This window comes from Eutrigla gurnardus, assembly GCF_963514095.1.
Source record: "Eutrigla gurnardus genome assembly, chromosome: 15".
NCBI classification, from domain to species: Eukaryota; Metazoa; Chordata; class Actinopteri; order Perciformes; family Triglidae; genus Eutrigla; species Eutrigla gurnardus.
In genome coordinates, this window is record NC_139938.1 from 21,188,241 (window position 1) to 21,208,032 (window position 19,792).

Genomic DNA, 19,792 nt, shown 5'->3' on the forward strand with positions numbered 1-19,792 from the left:
TAAACTAGTGGTTCCCAAAAGCCCCAAAAGAATCCAGTTTGAACCTCTTTAGAAAACATGTGTTGAGTGTTTAATGAAAGTTGGAAATCAACATGTGACTGCAAGAGATCAATGCTAACCTGACAACCGGCTTACAAAAGCAAACTTAGATTACTGAACTTCGGGCTCCTTCTGTGTGGAGTTTGCATGTTCTCCTCGTGTTAGCATGGGTTCTCACTGGGTTCTCTGGCTTCCTCCCACAGTCCAAGAAATGCAGGACTCTAAATTGCCCATAAGTGTGAATGTGAGTGTGACTGGTAACCTGTCTCTCTCTACATGTCGCGACCCTGAATACAGGATCAGCAGTTGATGATGGATGGACTTTACTTGTAAATGTCTCATTGTATGCTTTTCTTAAAGAAATATATATGATATAATATATATGGAGTTTTTCATCTGCCTGTGATGCATTAATCCCAGGGAGCCCCCCTGGAGCTCCCAGAGAGCCACTTTTACCGAGCTTTGTTGGCCGCCCGTGGTGTACATCCCAGACACGACCTCTTGCCTTTTACAGTCAGTGTTGTAGAGCAGTAAGCACTTTAGTAACATTCGTTTGTGTTTGTCGTGTTGTTAGCTGATGCTATAGGCTACGACATAGTAATGGAAGGCTACCAAAAGTAAACAGATAAAAACATGGCAACATAAATCACTATCTTGCTCGAGGAGTAATTACATCTACATGTTCACAAATGTTTGTTTGAAATATCAACCCCATCACCTGGAAGAATACTCAGTGAAGTGGTATTTGATGACATGTCATAGCTTCTTGGTACATAACAGCTACCATAACAAAGTTATGTGCTAGGGAGCACTATTCATTTGAATGCAAAATACACACTTTCTCTTTAAACAATTGAAAAGTTTAAAGTCACTGTTTGTTATGTTTCCTTAATTGTCAGGGGGTCTTTTCTTAATAGTGAGTGTAAACATTATTGTGGCAGTGTTATTTTTCAGCTGCTGAAAACACTGAGGATTCACAGAGAGAGAGACTCCTCCCATCTGACCTAGTCTCCTGATAACTCATTTAGACACATTAAATATTCAAACCCTTACTCATTAATGTTTTCAGAAAATGTTGACATGATTAATTATTCCTAATGATTGTCTTGGTGAGACAGTGATTATAACTCCATGGAGAATACGTACGGCAAAGTTTAACACATTCAAATTAGTAAAGTTCAAGTAAAAGTAAAAGATACTGCAGTCTCGCATTTCTGAATTTAAATCTTGTTATATTGCACAGATGATTTTAAGGGGGAGAAAAGGCCCATCATGGTGTCTTTTTAGTTTGAAGTTGGGCTGCAACAAAAAGGAACATCTTAACTTTATTGCCTCCACTTAATACTCTCTGCCTGGCAACTTGGTTCTCAAGGGCATAGGTGGGTACACTGTACACAGGACTATGTAATAAGTTCTGAAAATGGTTCTTCACAGCATTGTATGCTGGTTAGCATTAGATAGTTCCTGCTTTATCCGGAGCTGCATTTACATTTAGGGCATTTAGCAGACGCTTTTGTCCAAAGCAACTTCCAATAACTACATTTGTCAGAAGAAGTGAAAAAACGATATGTAGGTACAGTAAGGATGTCAATAGAACAATCCATCCATCCATCCATCGTCTACTGCTTATCCTGTATTCAGGATCCCAGGGGAGCTCGAGCCGATCCCAGCTGACATTGGGCGAAGGCAGGTCTCCAGGGTACACAGCAGGTCCGAGAGGTAGAACAGTGCCAAGCCATTCAGGCACTTCAAAGCAAACAGCAGAATCTTAAAATCAAATCCTAAAATGCACAGGAAGCCAGTGGAGGGAAGCCAGTACAGGGGAAATGTGCTCTTGCTTACTAGTACCCGTTGGCAGACAATAGCAGCGTTCTGGACTAGCTGCAAGCAAGAGAGGGAGGCCCGACTGATGCCAACATACAAGGCATTACAATAATCTAGACAAGAAGTCATAAAAGCATGTATATTTCCAAAAACACCACGAGATAAAAAAAGCTTTGACCTTGGACAGGCCTATCCCTCAGAATGTAAAATGACACCTGCAGCTTGTCCTTTTTCCACTGCCGTTCAGCCCTGCTGCACTCTCGTCTGGCTTCACGTGTACTGTCGTTCAACCAGGGGTCAGGTTTAGGTTTGGAGTGCCTGGTTTTTAGAGGATCGACAGTATCAAGAATTTCCAAACAGGTGGAGTCAAACCGAGATTATTTCAGCCAAAGTCAGTGATGAAGTGCTTATTATATTTTGGAGGTTGGTATTTCACTGTGCACAGAGAGACCCAACTCAAACATATTCAGCTCAAAGATGGAGAATGAGACCGATGACAGTTGTTTACAGTTGAGTCATTCGGGGCGCTCGGGCCAGAGGCCAAAGGCTGTGGGGTTCACCCCTCTTCTGCGGCGACAGGGAGAACCGAGGCGGCTATGAAACTCCTCATCCCTGCCCATGACAGCTACCAGCCAGGTGCCAACAGGCTCCAGAAAACGACGGGAAACAAAATAGCAATGGATTGATCCACATCCAGGAAAAGTAGACCCAGGACAAAGCACCAGAGAGGCTTTCAGCTTCACCAGTCCGCCGCTGCCTTTACCTCGGCGTCTGAGACGTCCAGCTGAGGTAGTTGAGCGGACCGCTCAAGCTGGGGCGTATCCTGAGCTAGCCATAATCAGCTTAATCTTGAGATAGCCTAAGATAGCTAGTCCATGCAATGGTAATTGACTCAACAGAAACAAGCCCCCTTGCACAGGCAATTCAGTTTGTCTACCAACAGTGGCTTCCTCCGGGGTATGCAGACTCTACAGGTAGTTGTTGACTTAAGAATGCCTCTTGACTTTTTTTTTTTTTAACTTAATACTATCGAGCATGTTTAGGGCAGCACACAATTGTTGGGATTGGCTTAAAGACCATTGTTGAGGGCTGCGAGAAACATTTTAACAGCGGTCCCGTCCACTTGGTCGCCCTCCCTCCCGGCCTCCTGAGCGGTCCCGTCCGCCTCGTCGCCCTTCTGTCCTGGGACGTCTGAGATCCTTCCCATAAGGGGGGGCAGGGGGTGGGGGGGATCTCCTTTAACATAGAATGCAACAGACCTTCCTTTACGAAAGTAAAGGAGATGACGCCGCCCCACAATTCCTTGTGAGAGCAACATTTAAAGTGCTGCACAACGATATGCCTATTTGCATATTTAACTATTACTTTCATGCAGACATATAGTAATTGTAATTGTGTTGATACATGTGTGCCGACAGTGATAATTATTGAATGGTGTTTTTATTTATTTCAATGATGTTACCAATGTTTGACAAAAACAAAACTAAAACCACAAATGAAATGTAAATACAGCAAACGGGTAAAACAGGAGAGAACACAAGAAGGAGCTGCTGGAACTGAAGCGGGTCAGTGAACCAGTTTAAAAAACCAACAACATGGGGAGAAGTGGACGATGCACTTTTTGTAGTCCATTGTTGTAGTTTCTCCACGGCAGACCCACGTCACTCACCAGTGTGGATCATCAGCTGTCAATCATCAGCAGCATGATAATGACATAGCTTAGTGAAAGTCCGGTCGGATTCTCTGAGCACCTTCCAACTTTCCTTAACCCCATGATGTTTTCCCTCGAGTACAAGGAAAAGGCATTAAGCCTCGGTTATGCTTCCGCATAGTGATCACGCAATGGCCACGCAGTTGCTTGGATGCAGTCGTGAGACCGTGATGGTTCTGCGTGGGGTTTACGTGTCGAAATGCAATTCAATGCCAGATAGAGGGCGCTGTGTTTTTTTATAAAGACTGACCGACCGACCCAGACTCTTGTGACGTTTATCGTCGTTAGCCTCGTTATAGCCGATTTGTTTACCTTCCGGCTTTAAACATCCACAATGAGGCCATTTATCTGCATTTATATGTTCATGATACACACCCAGAATTTACACATTTGGAAACCTGTGTGTCTACTACATTCATGATAAACTGCAGAAAAAGCAAAAGCCACAAGTGTATTTCATTTCCACCATCAGATTTTAGTTGATGCTTCATGTGTTTATTCAAATGAGCATGCAGCCATGTGATGGTGTGACGTGACCATGTAGGAGAAACAAAGCTGACATACAGCGTTTGAGGGCAGGTGGAGCCTGCAGACCAGCTCTGCTTACATGGAGACCAGCACAGATTCAAAGGGCATCGGTGCTTAAAGGATGTTGGGTTTTCATTGTTCTTTCAAAACAAACATATTATTTATTATATTTGATGATATTTATTATTTATTGTGCTTCTGTATTCCAGTGACATTAACAGGTTTTATCTATCGTGTCTTAAATGCTTCTCTGAAATGTCCTACGCAACTCAATCTCAGATGAACATCACTGTTGGACGGCAGGAACGGGGAATACTGGAAATTATATTGTTTTCTGCTCCAATTACAGTGTCATGCTGTGTGTTTCTCTTAATTAACGGGATCATGTTATTCACTTTGAGGAGTAAATTGGTGTTTCGTGAGACCTCCCGTTACATTCTTCTGTTTAACCTCCTTTGTGCAGACACCATGCAGATGGCACTGAGCCAATTACTTTACCTACTGTCTGCTTGTAGAATAACACTGACATATCCAGTATGTGGTGTTCTTGTCCTGTTCGCCAACCTCATCAACGAAATCTCCCCTCTCACGCTGGTGGTGATGTCGCTGGAGAGATATGTGGCCGTGTGCTACCCACTGAGACACGCTACCATTATTACCATCAGAAACACAGAAGTGGCTATTATTGTGATTTGGGCCTTCAGCTCAATAAATACCATTGTCAGAGTTGTTTTACTGTTAGACTTTCCCTTTGATGACCTGGAGAGTCTGCAGATGACAGATGTTTGTAATTCATTTGTTATGTTTCTTGGGTCAATGTCTGATGATTATGACAAGGCATACACTTATTTTCTGTTTGTATCAGCTAGTGTGGCAGTCACTTCCTCTTTTGTTGCTGTGATGATAGCAGCCAGGTCAGCCTCCACAGACAAAGCGTCAGCTTGTAAGGCTCGTAACACACTGCTGCTGCATTTGTTGCAGCTGGCCCTCAGTCTCTGCTCAACCATGCACAACTTTGTCCTAGTCGCCGTCTCAAAAACTGTCAAGAGGTTGGTACTTGTGCGCATCCAGAATTTTTTTTATGTGATCCTTATAATTCTCCCCAAGTGTCTGAGTTCTCTCATCTATGGCCTCAGAGACCGGCCCATCAGATCCACCCTCGCGTATCATCTGTGTTGTCGACTGAAACCCTCAAACATCACAGCCATGACTGAACCCTGAGATTCCTCTCTATATGTTTGTTCAAAGGGCTGGATATCCTTTCAAAACTCTGTAGCGATTCAAATACTTTCATCGATACTACTATGTGTGAATGAAAACCCATCTTCTAATTATTACACTGTGTTTCTCTAAACAACTGCAGCACATTTCTCTGCTAGTAAACTAGTTTATTATGTAAATATGAAATGACAGTTGATCATGCAAACCGTCACATTGTGAATGAAAAGAGAAATTAATTAAACACTCATTCTACCAAACTCTGTTCTCGAATGTAGCACTTTACTGTTTCTTAACATATTTATCAGTTGATTTTCCAAATATTTGTTATCAGTCCCTTTTCTGAATCCACATGAACCACCTTCACGTTGGCATTTAACTGTTTAAACTGAATATTCCCTAGTCTAGTTCAGATAAAAACAGGTAAGCGTGTTGTTCACTCCTGAGACGTCATCTTCCAGCACATATCCAGCACTTACAAGAAACAAATACAAAAATGGCTGTTACTTAACATAACGAGGTTGAATATTCACAATAACAATGTTGTTTTCTCAGTATTTCACTAGCAGCATGCCAACTTTATTTTAGATATGTTGAGAGATCGTATACAATCAGTGCATTCATCCTTTGATAAAAAATATAAGTTAAGCTGTGGTCTAATAGCATACATTGCATTTTGCTTAGTTTGTGGTCCTCATGGTCTTATGGTTATTATGTCCATTTAGGCTCAAATTGCAAAACGGATTATAAACTGGTTTGATGCACTGCTAGACTCAGGAGATGATGGATTAAAATACAAGGAGCCCCCCATATTCATGTTCAGTTCCACATCCCCCCACTCTTAGTTTGTTCTGATCGCTCTGGCGCCATCTACAGGCTGCTCTCTACTCTTCACACTAAGCCCAACACATTACGCTTCTTGCACACAGGTATCCAAATGTGTAAAGAATGGATGCGAGTTGTGAACAAAAAACGCAATAAATTCAAATAAGGGGACATTTTCCTAAAAATGTTTCCTACAGCAAAAGATGATATGCGTTCATCACATGATAACACATCATTGCAATGATGCATTTTCTGATCGAAGAGAGGCTTTTTTTTAAATAGTTGACTTAACTTAAGAAGAAGAGTAAGTTTCTCAACATGTAAAGGAAACGCGTCATCTTTCAGTTCATCAAAATTCAACATCAATACATAGGGAGGAGATACAAGGTTTTCACTGGACAGCAGGGACGTCACTTTAAAGACAGGGGGGGCTTAGCCCCCAGGAGAAGCATCTTTTTAGTACTGTATTAGAACTACAAGACCAGTGAAGTCCAGCTAGTAACAAGTTAAAAGCAACATAGTCTTGTTCTGTTGAACAAGAGTTACTGTCATGTTAACTTTAAGACACATTGAAGCTGCATGCTTAGATCCTGATTATGTTAATGTGTCTTAAAGTGATACCGTATCGAATTCCTTTCTCCATTAGATAAGCTGCAGGTCTAAAGAATGTACTTTAATTATACCGATTACTGTCCTGTAGATTGGCTCAATCAGAGGGTGATTCTGCTTAGTCATGTTTCTGTCATAAAGTATACAGTAGAATAAACCAAGCCTGGTTTTAAAGGTCAAAATGAAACATAAATATGAACTTTACCCAAAATAACTGTATTGTGTATGTATGTACCCCCCCCCCCCCCCCCCCCCCCCCCCTATTCTGAGCATAAAGACTAAAACAAATCAAATAAAAAACAATTGGTAACAATGGTAACAATTTAGGGTCGCTCCAGGCCCCCTAAAATACGCCTAACAACGTCACTGCTTAGATCTATCCGACCACTACTAATAATTCAATAAAAAGCTTTTGAACTTTCTGTATTGAGGCCCAAGCGCAGTTCCGCTCGCGACGTCATGACGTAGCACGTATGAAAGTGCGTGGTGACGGTTGATGCTGGTCGACAATACATAGTACCTAGTAGTTCTCAGTACTTGAGTCTCAGTAGTACTCGGTAGTACTCGGTAGTACTTGGTTGTACTTGAGTGACAGCTGAGCTTGTTGACATGTACTGGCAAACAGTTGAGTGCACCGTTTGACAATACATTGTACCTAGTAGTTCTCAGTACTTGAGTCTCAGTAGTACTCGGTAGTACTCGGTAGTACTTGAGTGACAGCTGAGCTTGTTGACATGTACTGGCAAACAGTTGAGTGCGAAGCACTCAACTCTTTGACAATACATAGTACCTAGTAGTTCTCAGTACTTGAGTCTCAGTAGTACTCGGTAGTACTCGGTAGTACTCTGTAGTACTCGGTAGTACTTGGTCGTACTTGAGTGACAGCTGAGCTTGTTGACATGTACTGGCAAACAGTTGAGTGCACCGTTTGACAATACATTGTACCTAGTAGTTCTCAGTACTTGAGTCTCAGTAGTACTCGGTAGTACTCGGTAGTACTCGGTAGTACTTGAGTGACAGCTGAGTGACAGCTGAGTTCAGTGACATGTACTGGCAAACAGTTGAGTGTGAAGCACTCAACTGTTTGACAATACATAGTACCTAGTAGTTCTCAGTACCTGAGTCTCAGTCGTACTCGGTAGTACAGAGTACTTGAGTGACAGCTGAGGTCGGTGACATGCACTGGCAAACAGTTGATTTTATAATTATAAAATATAATGAATTAATAATAAGTAATCTTAATATTTAGTCAAAGCCTTTTTTGCTCAGGCAATAACTGCATCAAGCTCTATGATCATTGTCTCTCTTATGTATCTGTTCATGTCATGCATCAACATATTTTTGTAAGGTAACAGACATCAGAGGGGCTGGAGGAGATGGAGGAGGAGAGGCCTCCTTGTCTTTCATTAGTTGCTTTTATCTATAACATCTTCATGACGTGAAATGATGATTGCTAATGCAAATATTACTTTTCTCTAAAAAAATACCTATTTTTGAGATGGAACAATGAGTTAAAAAAATAAAATAAGATAAAAATAAAAGCATGGTAAAAGTAAAGTGTTCACCTGGAAAAAGGGCTTTTTCCAGGTGAAAATCACAATATTTCTGGTATTTTGGCCTGTCTCTAGGGCTGCGGGCATGCCATCACTGGTATCCTCTTACCTCAGGGTCACAGACACACAGCTGAGAGAAACGGGTGACTTAGGTAGTCTGATCTCTGATGTCTATGCATGCTATGAAGAATTTCACTGATAACACAATGAACTAAGTTTTTGTCCTGTTTAAATCCTTAAATAGTTGGCAGTTCCTTTGTCTAAATCATTATTATTATTTTTTTTAAATAAAAAGTTAAATAATGTCTTTGCTTTCATTGATAGCAACAGTGAACACGCCATATTTCCGCCACTATCCGGCGGCCTTGAACGCCACTTGGGAACGCGTGTGTGTGTGCGGGCATTCGAGTCCTTTGTGTGCTCTCGTAGCCCGCAAAACTTTTTTTGCCCAGGAACAATGTCGTAAAGTGATATCTATTATCTGATTCTACAATAAATATGGGGTGACGGATCAGGAGGATTTTGATTGGACACTGATGGATATGAAGCTGGTTGTCTGTCTTTGCTCGCCCCCTTTGATCCCGTCATAGGTAAGGGTGCGGTTCTCCTTTCTTCAATTGTGTTATAATATGTGCATAAGCCATTATTTACATTTTTACATTCTGTCTGTTTCGTACAAGACAACACCAATTTACTTCTCAAAGTGAATAACATGATCCCGTTAATTAAGAGAAACATGCAGCATGGCATTGTAATTGGAGCAGCAAACAAAATAATTTCCAGTATTGCCGGTTTCTTCTGCTCAACAGTGATGTTCATCATTTAAGACCTTCCGATTATATTAACTGTTATGGAAATATGTGATATATATATATATATATATATATATGAGTCGAAGCAAGGACACCTTTGGATATAGTCAATGTTTTATGGAGAAATATTTCATTGATGCCCGATGGTCGTGTGACTCAAGGTTGAAGCAATACAACAGCTACAAACTCAACAATGCAGTGCCAACCGCAATTCTGCCTCCTGTCACTCCTGGGAAAGCATAAAAGCCTAAGTTATCTTGAGGACGATTTCACGGCGTCTGTATTATGTCTTGGCTAAAGGTAAGAACTTTTCTTCCGGCCCTGAGAGACACGCTAGTGTCTTGTTTGTGACCTTGCCTCGCCTGGATAAGCAGACAAATAATCACATGCAAATCAGAAAGTTATCCACATGCATTTCCCCATGGAAGCAGAACTGGTCTGCAGGGTTTGCCTGGCATCACATGCATGTTAAGAAATCAATCCTCATACCCACTTTACGTGATATCGTCACTCATCAACATGGCAACTGGATCTGTAAAAAACAGTAATTCGGTCAGGACCACTTTGTCAAAAATAATCTTTATTTATTTGCACAAATTTCATTTGGCGGAATGGTACTGTTCTGGGACTCCCTGCTCTTCCACGCGCTTGAGCCATCATGAACGGCATAAGCAGGGAGCGTAGCAGCAGACAAAAACCCCAGACAGAGCAGAGCAACCAACAAGACAATGGTAAGGTACATAACAGATGACGGGAGGAGCTGGGGTGGAGGTGGGTTGAAAACGCCGGCAGAGGAAGCAGTGAGGGAGGTCAGGCTAGAGCAGTTTAAATAGCGCGCTCTGAATGCAATTTCCCAATAGGAAGCGAGAGCACGGGGAGTCAGCTGAGCCGTCAGCTGATCTCCTCGGTTTTGACAGCTACGCTGTTGCTGCTGATTTAGAGCTTGACGTCGTGGCCTGCCAGAACTAACGCTACGCTTGATTGGGTGATATAATCCTTTTAGAGTTTTTTTTTAATCAAAACTCTAGTCCATGTCATCATATTTCTCTTTGTGAACATGACTAAAACATCTTGCTAAATATGGGATGATTATTAATGATTAGGAGGAACATAGAATTATTTTATTATTTTGTTGTTGCTGTTAATTTCAATTTTATTAATTATGGTCATGAAAGCACATTCCTTTAATGGAAATCTATTATGCACTACAGACAAGGGGCCCTAGTTTCGTGGTGCAGCGCAGGGCGGCGCAGGGTGGCGGAGCCGGCGTAATGCAAGTTTCGACCCGCGCAGCCTTGCGCACGGTCAGTTTGGCAGTTTGGTGGATCGCCTGCGCCAAGATGGGTGTGGCGGCGCAGCAGGGGGAGGCGTCACAGATTCAGCTTGGCGTAGCGGAAGTTTCGTGGCAAAAAGCCTCGCCGAGACTGCGCTGAAAGCCCGCCAGCTCCAACCTGGTCTACTCTTGGCGCAAGGCGCAAATAAAGTCCATTCATTCAAGGCGAATTACAGCTGGCGGAGTGGAAGTTTGGCTGACCAGCGCGCAGTGCGCACACATCACCGAGACCTCACAGGCAGGTTTCCACAGTTCCAGGTGTAACCGGCAGAGTAGTCATGGTCTGGGGGAAGTTTGTCCCTCTGCAGCCCCGGTAGCCCCCTGACGTCACGATGCCTAGCTAGCAGCTGACTGACTAACGCTACATTGATGGCTAGGCCAGGTGTTTATAAAACGGTCATCACGGCCGCACTTGGAGAGTTTACCTGGTACCAGATAGGTCTGCAGCTGTGTGTGGGGTGGACGCATGGTGCTCTGGTGTAGAGAAGGTATGCGAAACATTATATAATTTAACGGACTAAGCCTCCAAGGAAATGTGTCTTATCCTGGGTTATTGTAGAATAGGTGTCGGGTCGACTGGCAGACGCTACAAGGGTTCAATGGTCCCTAATGGGGAAGCGACACCTACGTCAGTGAGAGAACGGATACAATCCCTTGATTTGTCAGTGCTAGCAGAGGCCGAGCAAAAACAGGTTAGGGCATTTTTGTTAAAACACGAGTCAGTGTTCTCAGCTTTTGAGGGCGACCTGGGCTGCACTGATCTTATATCCCATGATATACCCCTGTTGGACGACAAACCAGTCAGGCAACGGTACAGGCGTCTTCCCCCGTCTGACTATGATGCTGTTAAAGCCCATCTGCGACAGTTGCTAGACAGCCAGGTCATACGAGAAAGTAGTAGCCCCTATGCCTCTCCCATTGTAATCGTGCGGAAGAAATGCGGTGGCCTGCGTATGTGTGTCGATTACAGGCAGCTCAACAACAAGACCAGGAAAGACGCCTTCCCTCTCCCCCGCATCGAGGAGTCCTTAGATGCACTATCGGGGGCTCAGTGGTTCTCCACACTTGATCTGGCTAGCGGGTATAATCAGGTACCTGTTACAGAAAAAGATCGTCCAAAGACCGCCTTCTGCACGCCCTTTGGGCTATTTGAATTCAATCGCATGGCCTTTGGGCTGTGTAATGCTCCAGGCACTTTTCAACGGCTCATGGAGAGAATGTTTGGAGCACAGCATTGTCAGTCTCTTTTACTTTATTTGGACGATATAATTGTTTTTTCTTCCAGTGTCGAGGACCATATACATCGTTTGGACCTGGTCTTGACCCGTCTACAGAAGGAGGGACTAAAAGCGAAACTGGAGAAATGCTGTTTTTTCCAGAAGGAAGTGCAATACCTAGGCCACCTTGTTTCCCGTGAAGGTGTATCCACCGATCCTGCCAAAGTGGCTGCAGTGGCTAAGTGGCCCCGTCCCACCACTGTGTCCGAACTGAGGTCTTTTCTTGGTTTTGCAGGATATTACAGAAGGTTTGTGGAAGGTTTTTCGAAGAGGGCAGCTCCCTTAAACCGTCTGGGGGCAGAACTGGGCGGCACCAAGACCCGGAAGGGCCAACGGACGCAGCTTGATGGAGTGTGGACGGATGCCTGTGAGTCCAGCTTCCAGACATTGAAGCAGACATTGGTGAGTGCCCCCACTTTGGCGTTCGCTGACTTTAACCTACCCTTCATCCTTGAGGTGGATGCCAGCCACACTGGTCTTGGAGCAGTATTATCGCAGGAGCAGCAAGGGAGGATCCGGCCAATTGCATACGCTAGTCGTAGCCTCAATCCAGCAGAAAGAAACTATAGTTCAATGAAGCTGGAGTTCCTCGGCATGAAATGGGCCATGACTCACAAGTTTAGGGAATATCTGTGGGGCCAGCAATGCACCGTTTGGACAGATAATAACCCCCTAAGCCACCTCGGAACCGCCAAACTGGGAGCGACCGAACAGCGTTGGGAGGCGGAACTTTCTGCCTTCAATTATACTATCCGGTATCGGCCGGGCCGTACTAACATAAATGCAGATGCTCTCTCCCGCCAACCCGCAGGGCCACTGGACCAGACCACCAAGTCCTCCACATCAGGGACGGCCATACCAGTCCTCGTGCAGCAAAAGGCCAGACGTCAAGACCCACCACTGGCGAACCAGATGGCCATCACGGTATTCCCCTCCAGCACCCTTGAGGAGTTGAGAAGGCATCAGGAAGCGGACCCCATCATCGGGGCCTTCCTGCCGTTCTGGCAGGCACAGGAACCACCTGACCAGGCGGTGCGGAGGAAATTGCCTGGCCCAACTCGCGTGTTGCTGCAACAATGGGACCGTGTCGTGAGAACTGATGGACTCCTCTACCGCTGAATCTTTCGACCAGATGGGGGTGAAGAGGTGCGTCAACTCTTGTTGCCAGCATGCCTAAAGGGGGAAGTCCTGCATCAGCTTCACAACGACCATGGCCACCAGGGTGTCGAACGTACTACAGAGCTGATACGCCAGCGGTGCTATTGGCCAGGGATGGGAGAAGATATAAAGCAGTGGTGCCAACACTGCGAGCGGTGCACCCTTGCAAAGTCTTCACAGCCCAGACTCCATGCGCCCATGGGTCATCTTCTAGCATCTCGTCCAAATCAGATATTGGCTGTGGACTTCACACTTCTGGAGCCTGCAATGGATGGTAGAGAACAAGTGTTGATCATGACTGATGTCTTCACTAAATTCACACAGGCCGTGCCCACCAGGGACCAGAAGGCAACGACTGTAGCCAACGTGCTCATCCGGGAGTGGTTTTTCCGCTTTGGGGTGCCGGCTCGTCTGCACTCTGATCAGGGACGCAGTTTTGAGAATGCCATCATCTACCAGCTGTGTGCCCTGTACGGGATCCAGAAGACCCGGACAACCCCCTACCACCCTCAGGGCAACGGCCAGTGCGAACGTTTTAATCGCACAATGCACAACCTACTGCGTACTCTGCCCTTGGACCTGAAGCGCCGCTGGCCAGAGCACCTACCCCAGTTAGTATTCAGTTACAACACAGCCGTCCATCAGACAACTGGTGAGTCACCGTATTACTTGATGTTCGGCCAAGACCCCCAGTTACCAGTGGATTTCCTGCTTGGCAGGGTACAAGAGCCCGAACGCGGGCATGTGTGTGAATGGGTCCGAGAACACCAGCTGCGCCTTAATGTGGCCTTCCAGAATGCCAGGGAGCACTTGCAAGCTGCCGCCTCCAGGAGAAAAGAACGGCATGACCAGAACATCCAGAGCGAGCCATTGGCAGAGGGACAGCACATCTATGTAAGAGACTATTCAATAAGGGGTCGCTCGAAAATCCAAGAGGCTTGGGGCGCGATGGTCCATCAGGTCATCCGCGCACCTCCACTTGGTGGAGTGGTGTACTCCGTGGCCCCGACTCAAGACCTGAGCAAAGTGCGACAAGTACATCGAACCATGCTAAAACCTGCTCACTTGGATCAGCACCCACAAATACCCGACAGGCCGGTGGAACCGCAGGTGGACAGGGGCCACCCAGCAGATGATGACACCTCTGGTCGATGGGTCCTTATCTGCCCCCGGGAGGACGTACCGCCCATTCAACATAACGCAACACCTCCGATGGAGGCTTCTGTGCTGGTTTTGCCCATCCCCACGCCTGCTACCCCCATAGTGGACGAAACGGCACCCCGGAGGACAGCTCGACCTAATGCAGGACAACACCCCAACCCGCATCATCTCCCGAGTGCAGTGGTGAGTGGGGCAGATGGGGCTACTAACTTGGTATCTGGATCTAGCAGTAAAATTACAACAGTTTTCCGACCTTGGAACTAGGCTGCCCCCAGCATTTTTTCCACTTTATTTATTTATTTTTTTTGTTGTTCTCTCTCTCTCTTCTCCCTCCGCTCGTGGGTGGGGTTATGGTCTAGTGCAGTTATCGGCGGGACGCCGATAATAAATGGGGGGGGTAGAATGTAACCGGCAGAGTAGTCATGGTCTGGGGGAAGTTTGTCCCTCTGCAGCCCCGGTAGCCCCCTGACGTCACGATGCCTAGCTAGCAGCTGACTGACTAACGCTACATTGATGGCTAGGCCAGGTGTTTATAAAACGGTCATCACGGCCGCACTTGGAGAGTTTACCTGGTACCAGATAGGTCTGCAGCTGTGTGTGGGGTGGACGCATGGTGCTCTGGTGTAGAGAAGGTATGCAAAACATTATATAATTTAACGGACTAAGCCTCCAAGGAAATGTGTCTTATCCTGGGTTATTGTAGAATAGGTGTCGGGTCGACTGGCAGACGCTACAAGGGTTCGTACGGTGTGCTGCCGAGGGTCTTGGGCGGGCACCCGCCGGGCATTGGCACGACTTAAACGACGCGGCGCCTAAAAGGTAATAATAATCAAAAGAATATAGATGTTTGTAACGTATATGCTGTCTATAATAATTGTGATGGAGGACCGTGGGGCTGTGTTCATCTGTCGGTTGTTGTCTGTTCCGAGTTGCATTCAGGTAAAACAAAGTGTTTGTTCTTTAACATGTCAATCATCTGCGCATGATTTCATCAAGCAGTAATTGAAAACGATTGTGTCCGCAGGCGGATTGCTCCTGCTGCTTTGCCTAATTTAAATCATGTTTAATGATAGCTGTGCCTCCCTTTACAGTTTTCTTTCTTTTGTTTAGGTATTTTGCCATGGCCGCCGTCTAGGTTTCCCCCCCCCTCCCTGACTCACGTGGTAATGGTTGCCCCATTAGTTCCATAGAAGTCCTGCTAAGTGGCTGTGTAGTGTATCCCATCTAGCATTCTGGTGTTAGTAAGCACTCCTCCTTCTTGTCTTCCCCCTCCAGAATACTAGGGCAGCGGCTTCCAGGGCAGGTTCCTGGATCCGTCCTCGCGCACTGCACGTGTATTGTAGTGGTAAATTGCACCTCACCATATTGATTGTATCACTTGTAGTGGTCGTGTCTATGCATGTGTGTGTGTGGGTGGGTGTGTGTGTGTGTGTGTGTGCGCGCAGTTGACTGTAGGCACTGGAGTCAAGAAAACACGAGTGGTGAACTTCACGGTTTCTCCGGACAGGTAACCTGCTTTGCGAGCCATTCCATATTTATGGTTATAGTGCTTATATTGTTCCTGGTGGCAGCCAATACCAGTAGTGATCCCCCCTTTTAGACCACTAGGTTTGTTGCACAGATTGTGCTATTACGACGGTGTGGCCATTTTTAAGTGTATTTATGAATAAAAGATTACTTTTCTACTGAAAGCACGTCTCTGTCTAGTCCATTTTCCACATATTTCTACGAACCTCCTTGCCTCAAATAAGGTACTTAGTAGTCTGTATATAAAGTATATCTTGGTGTGAAAGTCACCAGGTGGCGTTGTCAAGGATCTTGACGCCCAGATCTGATCGAAGCTAAGCTAAGGTCACACAGGCACATTTAAATGCAATAAATAATCACAACAAACACTATTTAATGCAACTAATTGAATCAACACGTGAATTTATATCTCTATAGATTGTCCCGTCACATCTGACGTCAGATCAAAGGCGGATGGCACGCGTAACGGAAACTCAGACCAAAACATCTCCCTCTCTCTCTCCTGTTTTTTATAATATCGGCATTGTTATTATTATGATACGCGCGCACAGCGCGTGATGCGCGTGGTGGGAGCGGCGGCGCTGCTTCTGTCATCGGGTTGTCAAGTGACGGAACTTGCACTGAACCTCCCCTAACGCATTAAAGGTGAGGAGAGGAGCTCATTTGATTGGTGAAGATCTGAATCGGCTGTATTAATCCCAGTCCACGCCTCGTCTCCTCCTCGTCTCCCACTCACGCCTTCTTCTCCTCCCTCTTTCCCACTTGCGCGGGTGGGAGTGACGGGAGGTGTGCCTGCGCGCCTGCGCGAGCCTGCGCGAGCCTGCGCGGTGCACGAAACTTGCAAAGTCCAGGCGGACACACCCCGTCGGCGTGGCGCAGGTGCGCTGAGTGCTGACTGCGCCTGGTCTACGAAACTAGGGCCCAACGCCTGCCCCACGTGTCTTGGGGTCTGTTCAACTCAGTTTCCTGTTTCCACAACATTATCCAGGTCCTGTCTCTGCTGGGCTTCAGCAGTCTCCGGTTCCTGTCTGCTGGGCCACAGTAGTCTCCAGTTCCTGTTCAGTTTGGGCCTCCACTGTCTCTAGTGGGCTCCAGTAGTCTCCAGTTCCTTTCTGCTTAGCTGCAGCAGTCCTGAGTTCCTGTCTCCCATGGGCTTGTGCCCATATCCAGCGCAAATCCGTCCGCCTGGTCGCCGTCGCCCCCTTTTCCCAGACGGGTAGAGCACCTTTTGGAGGACAGGCATGAGGATGACCAGATGGGCAAAGCACCTGTAGAGGATGTCAATGTAAGCAGGACTGCTAACGGGATATAAGGAGCAGGTGTCAGCTGGTGTTAGCGGGCAGTGGCGCCGCCAGCCGGAATCCTGTACGCACTGTGCGTACTTTTTTTGAAGGTGAAAAAAAAATTGAAGCAATTTTTATTTATTTTTTTCAGCGGGCTAGATATTTAAATTATGCAAATCAACGGGTGACACCAAACAACGTCTGCCCAAGCAAGTCAGAGCTATTCTTTCTCTCACACAGTGACCTGGAGAGACGCAGCCACATTTGAGAGGACGATCGCGCGTGTGTGCGCAATTGCGCATTGCGTGTGTTGGCCCCTCTCCACTACACAATACAGCTCGGCTCTAGTCTCGTCACCTCTCTATTGCTGAGCACGGTGGGAATGTGAGTGGTAACCTGTCTCTCTCTACATGTCGCGACCCTGAATACAGGATCAGCAGTTGATGCTGGATGGACTTTACTTGTAAATGTCTCATTGTATGCTTTTCTTAAAGAAATATATATGATATAATATATATGGAGTTTTTCATCTGCCTGTGATGCATTAATCCCAGAGAGCCCCCCTGGAGCTCCCAGAGAGCCACTTTTACCGAGCTTTGTTGGCCGCCCGTGGTGGACATCCCAGACACGACCTCTTGCCTTTTACAGTCAGTGTTGTAGAGCAGTAAGCACTTTAGTAACATTCGTTTGTGTTTGTCGTGTTGTTAGCTGATGCTATAGGCTACGACATAGTAATGGAAGGCTACCAAAAGTAAACATGGCAACATAAATCACTATCTTGCTCGAGGAGTAATTACATCTACATGTTCACAAATGTTTGTTTGAAATATCAACCCCATCACCTGGAAGAATACTCAGTGAAGTGGTATTTGATGACATGTCATAGCTTCTTGGTACATAACAGCTACCATAACAAAGTTATGTGCTAGGGAGCACTATTCATTTGAATGCAAAATACACACTTTCTCTTTAAACAATTGAAAAGTTTAAAGTCACTGTTTGTTATGTTTCCTTAATTGTCAGGGGGTCTTTTCTTAATAGTGAGTGTAAACATTATTGTGGCAGTGTTATTTTTCAGCTGCTGAAAACACTGAGGATTCACAGAGAGAGAGACTCCTCCCATCTGACCTAGTCTCCTGATAACTCATTTAGACACATTAAATATTCAAACCCTTACTCATTAATGTTTTCAGAAAATGTTGACATGATTAATTATTCCTAATGATTGTCTTGGTGAGACAGTGATTATAACTCCATGGAGAATACGTACGGCAAAGTTTAACACATTCAAATTAGTAAAGTTCAAGTAAAAGTAAAAGATACTGCAGTCTCGCATTTCTGAATTTAAATCTTGTTATATTGCACAGATGATTTTAAGGGGGAGAAAAGGCCCATCATGGTGTCTTTTTAGTTTGAAGTTGGGCTGCAACAAAAAGGAACATCTTAACTTTATTGCCTCCACTTAATACTCTCTGCCTGGCAACTTGGTTCTCAAGGGCATAGGTGGGTACACTGTACACAGGACTATGTAATAAGTTCTGAAAATGGTTCTTCACAGCATTGTATGCTGGTTAGCATTAGATAGTTCCTGCTTTATCCGGAGCTGCATTTACATTTAGGGCATTTAGCAGACGCTTTTGTCCAAAGCAACTTCCAATAACTACATTTGTCAGAAGAAGTGAAAAAACGATATGTAGGTACAGTAAGGATGTCAATAGAACAATCCATCCATCCATCCATCGTCTACTGCTTATCCTGTATTCAGGATCCCAGGGGAGCTCGAGCCGATCCCAGCTGACATTGGGCGAAGGCAGGTCTCCAGGGTACACAGCAGGTCCGAGAGGTAGAACAGTGCCAAGCCATTCAGGCACTTCAAAGCAAACAGCAGAATCTTAAAATCAAATCCTAAAATGCACAGGAAGCCAGTGGAGGGAAGCCAGTACAGGGGAAATGTGCTCTTGCTTACTAGTACCCGTTGGCAGACAATAGCAGCGTTCTGGACTAGCTGCAAGCAAGAGAGGGAGGCCCGACTGATGCCAACATACAAGGCATTACAATAATCTAGACAAGAAGTCATAAAAGCATGTATATTTCCAAAAACACCACAAGATAAAAAAAGCTTTGACCTTGGACAGGCCTATCCCTCAGAATGTAAAATGACACCTGCAGCTTGTCCTTTTTCCACTGCCGTTCAGCCCTGCTGCACTCTCGTCTGGCTTCACGTGTACTGTCGTTCAACCAGGGGTCAGGTTTAGGTTTGGAGTGCCTGGTTTTTAGAGGATCGACAGTATCAAGAATTTCCAAACAGGTGGAGTCAAACCGAGATTATTTCAGCCAAAGTCAGTGATGAAGTGCTTATTATATTTTGGAGGTTTGTATTTCACTGTGCACAGAGAGACCCAACTCAAACATATTCAGCTCAAAGATGGAGAATGAGACCGATGACAGTTGTTTACAGTTGAGTCATTCGGGGCGCTCGGGCCAGAGGCCAAAGGCTGTGGGGTTCACCCCTCTTCTGCGGCGACGGGGAGAACCGAGGCGGCTATGAAACTCCTCATCCCTGCCCATGACAGCTACCAGCCAGGTGCCAACAGGCTCCAGAAAACGACGGGAAACAAAATAGCAATGGATTGATCCACATCCAGGAAAAGTAGACCCAGGACAAAGCACCAGAGAGGCTTTCAGCTTCACCAGTCGGCCGCTGCCTTTACCTCGGCGTCTGAGACGTCCAGCTGAGGTAGTTGAGCTGACCGCTCAAGCTGGGGCGTATCCTGAGCTAGCCATAATCAGCTTAATCTTGAGATAGCCTAAGATAGCTAGTCCATGCAATGGTAATTGACTCAACAGAAACAAGCCCCCTTGCACAGGCAATTCAGTTTGTCTACCAACAGTGGCTTCCTCCGGGGTATGCAGACTCTACAGGTAGTTGTTGAC

At 45.7% G+C, this 19,792-nt stretch overlaps 1 protein-coding gene across 1 annotated transcript; it reads left to right on the forward strand.

Moving 5' to 3' along the window:
• Positions 1–4,413: 4,413 nt before the first annotated feature.
• On the forward strand, positions 4,414–5,323 carry LOC311025354 (odorant receptor 131-2-like; the record flags this gene model as incomplete). Its single annotated transcript, XM_084028204.1, has 1 exon — positions 4,414–5,323. The coding sequence occupies exon 1, from the start codon at positions 4,487–4,489 to the stop codon at positions 5,321–5,323; it is 837 nt and encodes a 278-aa protein (XP_083884330.1). The 5' UTR covers positions 4,414–4,486.
• Between the last annotated feature and the right edge of the window lie 14,469 nt (positions 5,324–19,792).